Here is a 9,837-nt window from a genome sequence, read left to right as displayed (position 1 = left end):
GGTTTGATTCCCCAGTAGCCACGTAAAGCCAGATGCACAAGGTGGTGCATATGTCTGGAGTTCATGTTCAGTGGCTAGAGGCCCTGGTGTGCCCATTCTCTCTCCCTCCCTCTTTCTCTCTCTGTCTCTCTCTTTCTCTGTTTCTCTCCTTTCTCTCTCTCTTTCTCTCAAATAAATAAATAAATATTTTTAACCTACATTCTGACTTCCCTTGGTGTTTTTTTTTTTTTTTCCGTGTATCAAGTTAGTGTCTTTCTTTGGCATTATGGTTCCATGGAGTAAGGAGGTCAGAATATGCAGGAGGCTGGGACAGAGCAGTCCCCTCCACAGAGCTATGGGTTCGTCTCACAGCTTGGTCCCACCGTGGCACCTCTATCCAGACTCCATCATTCAGAGTCCCACAAAGGCCTCAGTGGCAGACATCCTTGACTTTCGACCACTATCAACATTCCTACATTCTCAGGGGCTGCCATCTGTCTCCAGGTCTTGATGACCATGTGTCCTAGAATCATTTCCAGACTATAAATCATTTGATGTGTCTCACGATACCAACCGCATAGAGGGAAAAGTCCCTCCCGGAATACTCATGCGGGCCCACTCGCTGCCCTTCACCACACCAAGACCCACAGCCAGGCAGCCCCCGTGCTTGCTCACTTAATGGGTGACCAGAGGGAGTCAGGGTATATGACAAAGGTCCCTTACCTTTGAGTTTCATGGACTTATTCTCTCTGGGAAGCTATATTAAAATATACTTCCTACCAGACCAGAGAGGTAAATCGTGGCTCATGTTGAGTACATGTGAAATATTCTTGGCCTGAAGACAGCAATCATACCCAATACTATTTATGTCACACAAAGTCCTAGGTTCCATCCCTAGCACCACAAAACTTAAGTTAAAATAGAAATACCATTCAATTTTAAAATATTATTTGTTTATTTATGTATGTGTGTGTATAGGCACACCAGGGTCTCTTGTACTGCAAATTAAGACAGGTGCGTGTGCCACTTTTGTGCCTGGCTTTACATGGGTGCTGGGGAATTGAACCCCAGGACAGTAGCCTTTGTAAGCAAGTGCTTTTAACCATTGAGCCGTCTCCCCAGAGGCCATTTAAATTTTTTAATTATGGTATCTACCATCTTAACCATTTTAAGAGCACAGTTCCATAGTGTCAAGCGCATTCATATTATCATGCAACCAACCTCCTAGACTTTTTCACGCAAATCTGGAACTTAGCTGGGTGTGGTGGCACACACCTTTAACCCCAGCACTTGGGAGACAGAGATAGGAGAATCACCATGAGTTTGGGGCCACCCTGAGACTACATGGGGAATTCCAAGTCAGCCTGAGTTAGAGCAAGACCCCACCTCAAGAAAAGAAAATGAGCTGCTATTTTCCAGGAGAAATAGAAATATATCACACTCTGTTCTTTGCAAACAGTGATAGACTTGTCTCTGGGGCGGATCTTCAAGTTGGCCACAGGTGAGTGGCCCATCCTAGGTGGCACTTCATTCACACATACTTTGAAAGAAAATAGAAAGCAATAAGCAAAGGTGTGTGCAACAGGAATGACAGTCCTGTGCTTGCCCTTGTTCTTTTATTGCAGAGAAAGGCAGACATGGATGCTCGGCAACACACTTAGACATCCTCACATTGTTTCTCCAACAGAGTGAACTCTCCTTTCCAGGGAAATGCTCCTACCAAAAATCTGCAATTCATTTTCTGAAAGAGACAGCAACAATGGAAGTCAGTTACCATGCCAAAAGGAAAAGAAGTGTTCTGGTTTTTTTTTTGTTTTTATTTATTTATTTATTTATTTGAGAGCGACAGAGACAGAGAGAAAGCTAGATAGAGGGAGAGAGAGAGAGAATGGGCGCGCCAGGGCTTCCAGCCTCTGCAAACGAACTCCAGACGCGTGCGCCCCTTGTGCATCTGGCTAAAGTGGGACCTGGGGAACCGAGCCTCGAACCGGGGTCCTTAGGCTTCACAGGCGAGCGCTAACCACTAAGCCATCTCTCCAGCTCAAGTATTCTGTTTTTTTAAGCGTCAACCTAGGAACGTATGTATGGTAGGACATGACCCACCAAGGACTGCCCCGGGAATCTGCAGAGCTGAGGGCTGTAGACTTTCTACAGAGGGAGCTCTGCTGCACAGTGACCACAGACCGGCAGGAAATGCTAGCACTGAGAACACGCTGGTGGGAGATTAGACTTAAGCTTGGCTCTTAATTCTCTGTAGTACATCCTACAACATAAACACAACGAGACTCAAAACAATTTGCTTTGTTTTAATGATTAACTACCCCTTCTGTTTTAATAAGTCAGTCAGAATAAGCAATTTAGAAGATTCTAGAACCTAACATATCTTTTGTTTTTCCTAGGAGCACTTTTCTCCCTTTCATAATATCACTGATATGACTTAAGTATTCTATGTGAGGGCAGTAAGTAAATAAATGGGTGGAGGGATGCAGGGATGGATAGACATGCAGAAAGATAGGTTTATTGAGCAAAAGCAAAGAGTACCTCTGGCAGAATGGGACCACTAAGATATTTCGAGGAATAAAGAGTTAGGAAGTGAGAAGAAGACATATACAATAAAAAATATCAACTCCCACAATGCACAACCCACAGTCCCCACGGGGATAACCTGTGACCCCAAATGAGGAGGGCCCCTTTCGCAAAGAGGAAGGAATGAGGGAAAGAATGGTGCCAACATGTGTTGTTTCCATATGAAGTATGTCTATAACTACTAAAAAAAAGTCAAATCCAGCAGGGCGTGGTGGCGCATGCCTTTAATCCCAGCACTCGGGAGGCAGAGGTAGGAGGATTGCCATGAGTTCGAGGCCACCCTGAGACTCCATAGTGAATTCCAGGTCAGCCTGGACTACAGCGAGACCCCACCTCAAAAAAGCAAAAAAAAAAAAAAATGTCAAATCCAAATGGTTTAAAGGTAACTTATATCACACTTCAGAAGCTATGGAAAACAAAACTTTCCTTGGTCTTTAAATGAACCCAGAACACAGAGGGAAAGATTGAAAGAACTCATTCTCACTGTGCCAGGCCAGTAAAGTCTTGAAACCAAATACAACTGAGAAAATTTAATTCACACTAACCTAGTGCATAGATAGCAAAAATTCTAAACAAAAATTGGAGAATTGCGGGCTGGAGAGGTGGCTTAGCGGCTAAGCGCTTGCCTGTGAAGCCTAAGGACCCTGGTTCGAGGCTCGGTTCCCCAGGTCCCACGTTAACCAGATGCACAAGGGGGCGCACGCGTCTGGAGTTCGTTTGCAGAGGCTGGAAGCCCTGGCGCGCCCATTCTCTCTCTCTCCCTCTATCTGTCTTTCTCTCTGTGTCTGTAGCTCTCAAATAAATAAATAAATAAATTTAAAAAAAATTTAAAAAAAAATTGGAGAATTGGCTGGGCGTGGTGGTGCACGCCTTTAATCCCAGCACTTGGGAGGCAGAGGTAGGAGGATTGCTGTGAGTTTGAGGCCACTCTGAGACTTCATAGTGAATTCCAGGTCAGCCTGGGCTAGAGTGAGACCCTACCTCAAGAAACCAAAAAAAAAAAAAAATTGGAGAATTGGATGGTGATCACAACTGAAGAGACTCAAAGCTCATCAGAGATGAAAATAAATGACTGTGGGATGACTGTGGGGTGCTCAGTGCTCAATGAGACCTCTCTATCACCCCCTCATTGATCAGGAAACAATGAAAAAGAGGAAGTAGAGAAAGTGTGAGAGCCAGTGTGAGGCTGCATATGAGGAGTGCTCCAGGCCTCCTAAAGACAGTCTTGACACCCTGAGCTTTTCCAACCAGCTGGAACCTTGATAACCCAAAATGGGACTTGGAGTCATACATGATTGGTTCATCACCTACCTTTTCCAGGTTGAAGGGTTTTAGAAGGACACAGTTTTCATTATTGCTTAAAGACTTTGGGCAGTTGCTGCGGACGAGTTGGACGTGAATAAGGTATTCCAAGTGACTTGTGATCTGCCAGCAAACAACAAGGCAATTTTAGCCAAGAAGGTTTTATGGACTGGAGAGATGGGCTAGCTGTTAAGGTACTTGCCTTCAAAGCCAAAGGACCCAGGTTCGATTCCCCAGGACCACGTAAGCCAGTTGCACAAGGTGGTACATGAGTCTGGAGTTGGTTTGCACTGCTGGAGGCCCTGGTGCACCCATTCTCTCCCCACCCCTTTCTCCCTTCTGCTACCGCTTTCTCTCAAATCAATAAAGAAAGAAGGTTTTACTTCCTCAGTGCTTTGGAAAATTCACAAATCTCTTTCACTATCTTCCCTCTGCTTTTTTCTCCCCACAGACATATTGAGGGGGAATAATGATGCCCAGTGCTGGACTCCTATACCGTCGAGACCAGTTTCAACTGCCACCTTGAGCAAAATACTGAAGAGGGGGGAATTTTCCCCAGTATGGGCTTCCTGCAGGTGAGGCTTGAAGATACTTCTTGATAATTAGAGTATGCTTCATGTTCCACGAAGGTCAAGGGAGAGGAGGTGGTCCCCAGAACCATCAGCTCCCTTGAAGCCTATGAGAACAGCTCCACAATCACCCTGGCCTCCCCCACACGCGCCCTGTCCTTCTCCCACACGCCCCTCAGAGCTCTGTGAATCTCCCATATTTTGTGCTTCTCCACCCAAACCCTTCCTCTCGCTCAGTACAGGATAGTAGGTTTACAGTGAAAAATCAGTATCCACTGAATGATTGGATACGTACAGGCTTCTCCTGGTGTCTGGTCACATCTCCTTGCACTTGGATTTCAAGGACAATATCAAGGGGGCTGCATCTTTCTTTGAGAACTTTAAGGCTGCCTGCCAGGCACTGGTCTCAGGGCTTTCTACACAGTACAAATGGCTTGGTTCATCCTCAGTCCTCTGGCATCAGGTTGTCATTTCCTTTCTATTTTCAGGTCAGGAAATTGAGGTACAGATTAGATCGGTGTTTCCAGCAAGTGGCTGACCCAGGGTGTAAATGGAAGCAGCCCAGAACTACAGCTCACATCCCCATCAGGCTCTCCCATTCTCTATGTCTGCTAAGCCAGCCATGAAAGGCTAGGACTCTCTGCATGCTAGCTAGAGGGAAACAAAAACCTAAGTAGGAGCCAAAGGAAGGGTAGGACTGCTTGCAAGGTAATTGTCCAGAGAGAAATTGGCCTTGATATCCATGATATCACAGTGCCTAGTACTACCTTCACAAGACACTCATAGTAGAAGGAAAAGATGATGACATCAAAATAAAAGGCTAGCAGGGAGAGGGGATATAGTGGAGAGTGGATTTGTGAAGGGGAAGTGGGAAAGTGGGAGAGGGGAGTGAATTATCGTGGTTTATTGTCTATAAGTATGGAAGTTGTCAATAAATTTAAAAAAAAAAAAAACCTAAGCAGGGAGGCTGGGCATCCTGTCATGTGAACATCCTAACTGCATCCTGAGAACCACTTGTTGAAAATAATCTGGGCTGGAGAAATGGCTCCGTGCCTAAGGGTGCTTGCTTCTAAAGACTGACAGCCTGGGTTCGATTCTCCAGTACCTACCTATAGCAAGATGCGCAATGGTGCATGTACCTGGAAGTTCATTTAGAGTAACAGTGGGACCCATTCTCTCTCTCTCCCTCTCTCCAGCCATCATAAATAAATAAATAATAAGTTGACCTGAGTGTTATGTTTTAAACTCAGATATGGAGATTGGGGCCCAGCAAGATTGGAAAGTGCATGCTTTGTTCAGTCTCCATGTTGAGTTCAATCACCTCCACATAAAAAAATAAACAACTAAACTGGGCATGGTGGTGCACGCCTTTAATCCTAGCACTCAGGAGGCAGAGGTAGGAGGATCGCCGTGAGTTTGAGGCCACCCTGAGACTACATAGTTAATTCTAGGTCAGCCTGAACCAGAGTGAGACCCTACCTTGAAAAACCAAAAATAAATAAATAAATAAATGAATACATAAAAATAACAGAAAAAGGAAAAGAAAAGCTTAATACTCAAATTTGACGACATGAATCCTAAGCATTCCTCAACCTGACATTTTTGTGGCTTTTCAGCATCCCTAAGAGAAACTAAAAGTTCTGGCTCTCCCTGCAGGTCCCAGCATGGTGTGGGGCCACACGAGCAGTCTCATAAGCATTCCAGAGGGTCCAACTGCTTTTTCCACCCCGACAGCCCTGGTCCTCCTTGTTCCCCTCCTGCAGCAGATGCTGTGTGCATTACCTGTGCCTCATATTGCTTCCAGACAATCTGCCAGTTCCAGTTCCTCCAGCAAGAGCCAAGGGCTTTGGAAGCAGCTCTCAGCCAGGGACAGATGGAAGTCAGTACATAAATAACCCAACTTCTCGCCCATGGTGTGGCACAACTCTAGGTAGGTTCTGTATGTCTCCCTAAGTCCAGGACTACCAAGGCCAGTCATAACCCCATCAACTCACCCTTGCATCAAACACCTGCCCTGGCCCTGATTCTCTTCTCTTGTACCCTCCCAAGGTTTCTTGAGATGACCTCCCAAATTTACCACCGACGTTGACCTATACCTTTAGGATCCGTTGCTGCTGCTGCTAGAAAAATAAGCACCTCCCGGCAGCCTCTTGCATTTATTTACTTCTGCTCTGCCTTCAGGTCTTATCTTCAACATCGCCCCTGCAAGTGGCAGTTTACAGCTAAGACTGTGTATTGGTATCACTTGCAGGAGTGGAGCACCTACTCAGGCCTGGATCGCACTCAAAGCCTTTCATTTTATTAGTGAAGTGTGGCCTATGCAATAGTGATCTCCAGGTGAGAAATGTTGTCTAAGGAATCCTTCCCCTGACATTCCTGTACCTCCAAGTACCATGCTGCTAGAGTGGATCCCGCAGTTTCAATTCCTGGTTAGGAGTTTTCTTTTCTATTAGTCCAATGGCTCCCTAAGGTGTATGAAGAATTTTATCTATCTCACCACCTTATCTACAACAGCTAAGACAAATGTGGCTTATGATAACAGGTCAGCCATAGCTCAGGGAACATTGTGGAAGAGGGGTGGAAAGATTGTAAGAGCCAGAGTGGTTAGGAATATCCCTGAGGCACAGTTCCCCCCCCCACCCCACAGAGAATAACTGAGATATTTATGACCCCGTAGTGAATACCCAACAATACCTCTGAGGAGGGCTCTCAGGGAAAGGGGAGCAGGGTGCAGTGATACAGTGTTTGACTTTTTATAAGAATCAAAATAATGACAATAAATTAATGGCTTATGAGAAAATAAGTGCATGTGTTACTTAAGTACCAAAGAAAGTGAACTGTGAAGGACGCAGAGAAAATGAGTTTGCATTCAGATATTGTGAAGCACGTCTACTCCAGAATGCTATAGCATCATCACATCCTGGAAATGCAATGCTAATGATGGGCCTAAGGGACATGAGTTCTGATAATAATGACCTGGGCTGGAGAGATGGCTTAGCAGTTAAGAAGCTTGCCTACAAAGCCTAAGGACCCAGGTTTGATTCCCCAGGACCTGTGTAAGCCAGATGCACAAGGTAGCACATGCATCTGGATTTCATTTGCAGTGACTGACGGCCCTGGTGTGCCCATTTTCTATCTGTACCCGCTCTTATAAATAAATAAATAAAAAAAATTGACTTAAAAAATAAACAGGCCAGGCATGGTGGCACATGCCTTTAATCCTAGCACTCAGGAGGCAGAGGTAGGAGGATGGCCATGACTTTGAGGCCACCCTGAGACTACATAGTGAATTCCAGGTCAGCATGAGCTAAAGCAAGACCATACCTCAAAAAAAACAAAAGAAAACAAACAACAAAAAATGACCAAGCTGGAGAGATGGCTTAGCAGTTAAGACATTTACCTGCGAAGCCAAAGGGCCCAGGACCCACGTAAACCAGATGCACAAGGTGGTGCATGCATCTGGAATTCGTTTACAGTGGCTGAAGGCCCTAGCGCACCCATTCTCTCTCTCTCTCTCTCTCTCTCTCTCTATCTCTCTCTGAAATAAATAAAATAAAATTTTAAAACAACCCATGACCTATGGAATCCCCATATAATTCTGTCCTACACAAGCCACACCACCAAGCAATTGAAGCTGCTGTTTGTCAGTAGCTGCATTCCACCACTGAAGGCCTTCTACAGAGCAAAGCAGTGAGCACCACGTCCATCTAAGTTGATGTCACAATGCTCCCGAGAGTTGAAAAACTGGTGACAACATGAAAGTGTCTCCAATTCCACTGAACATCAAAGCACACAAGACAGTGCACTTTATTAACTTATGCCGAGTAGTTCCGTGTGCCTCTGTTCAACCTCGCATTCCATGTTACATGCATTGGTTCAAATGTTGCTGTGGCGACATTATTGTAAAATATTCAGGACATTGGGTTTTTCTCCTAATCTTAGCGAGCGCATAGGCATTTGGTTTGTAGCTTGTTGCTGAATGAGTTAAACTATGCAAACGACTTATAGAGAGAACCCTAGCATGTATGTAAAGCGCCATGCATCGATGCTGCTCTGGTCACTGTGTGTGTGCCTACTGAAACATTCATGTATCTCTCAAAACTCTTCTCAAGTGCTCACTCTACCTGGTGAGAACTCCTTTACCTGCAACTTGGCCTGAAGTATGCTGGCCACCAGAAAGACATTCTTGTCGTCGCTTCTCTTGTTGTACTCTCGCACGGCAAACCACGCACACTGCTTCACGCTGGCATCTGAGGTATTGATGGGTTCGAAGGAACTCAACACTTTTTTCACTCCATTTGCGGCCAGCTGTGTGGTCACCACTAGGGTCACTGGAATGGTGAGAAGGAGGAGATGACACCAAGGTCTGGTCATGGTCTTTCAGTCAGGAGGCACAAAAGGTCTCCTTTGTGTCCTTTCTCAGGGCTGGAGCTTCAAGAAGGTGGCCACTGCTGCCGCTGTAAAGTCTGTCACCTGAAATGAGAGAAAGATGCTCTAAAGACTGCATACATGTATTCAGGATGAGCAGATCCCAGCAAAGGGAATGTATATGCCATAGTGTTGGGCACTGCCAGGCACAGGCTGGAGCCTTCAGGAGATGGGCCTGAGCCACCAGGCATGGCTGAGGCCCCCTGGGCTACAGGAGGCCACTCCTTCTCCAAACTCAGCACACCTGAACTTTGGCTTCACCCATAGCCCTGTGACCTTTGGCAAGTTGCCTAGGAATCTCCTTATATGGTGTCATCCAGCAACCTTCACACAGTCCGTCCCCCTGTGACCCTCTTCCGGCCACTATGTAGCTCGCCTGACTCTCTCTCTACATGCTGGAATGAATGTCCCTAGGCATCAGCAAGCAACCTTTGAACCCACCAGTCCCCTTAGGCCCTTCTTCCCACTCTCAACTGCTTATAAGCATTTCCCTATTGAATCAACAAGAACTACTTTCTGAAGTCTTCCAGGTGTAATGTCCCAGTCACGCTCACGGTTGCTCAAGATCGTGCTCTCCATGGTTGCCTGGACTCCTTTGGGAACTGCAGCCCCGAGGATCTGGAGACCCACACCACAGTAAACAGTGTGTGTATTCAAAGAGGCTGAGACAAAGGTAAATGTTTAAAGGCCAAATGAAGAAGGTTACATAAGATGTTTTGAAACAAAGCCTTGGCTACAGGGACCTGTAGTAAGGATGGCATCAGTTCAAGGTTAAATAGACAGTGGTGGGCAGCTGTACTTGCAGGAGGACTTTCTATTTGAGGCTGAAGTGGCTTTTATGCAAGGTTGAGGCTATAGCAGAGAATCAATAGATTGTTATTAGACACATATGCATAAGGCATCCTTCTCCCTTCATAGCCTCCAACTTTATGTTCCATTGATTTATCTTGGCTAAAGCTTCACAACAACTCCA

The 9,837-nt window shown here is 45.7% G+C and overlaps 1 protein-coding gene across 1 annotated transcript; it reads right to left on the bottom strand.

Annotated features, from left to right (window-relative positions):
* Positions 1-1,636: 1,636 nt before the first annotated feature.
* LOC101595195 (cystatin-8) lies at positions 1,637-9,443 on the bottom strand. The gene is made up of 4 exons (XM_004668719.3): positions 9,419-9,443; positions 8,580-8,767; positions 3,877-3,990; positions 1,637-1,720 (listed from the first exon to the last, which is right to left on the bottom strand). Exons 1-4 carry the CDS (start codon positions 9,441-9,443, stop codon positions 1,637-1,639), a joined length of 411 nt encoding a protein of 136 aa, XP_004668776.3.
* Positions 9,444-9,837: the final 394 nt, after the last annotated feature.

The sequence above is a fragment of the Jaculus jaculus genome, chromosome 8, assembly GCF_020740685.1.
Source record: "Jaculus jaculus isolate mJacJac1 chromosome 8, mJacJac1.mat.Y.cur, whole genome shotgun sequence".
NCBI classification, from domain to species: Eukaryota; Metazoa; Chordata; class Mammalia; order Rodentia; family Dipodidae; genus Jaculus; species Jaculus jaculus.
Note: the sequence above shows the minus strand (reverse complement) of the source record. Positions and strands in the feature narration are given on the sequence as shown.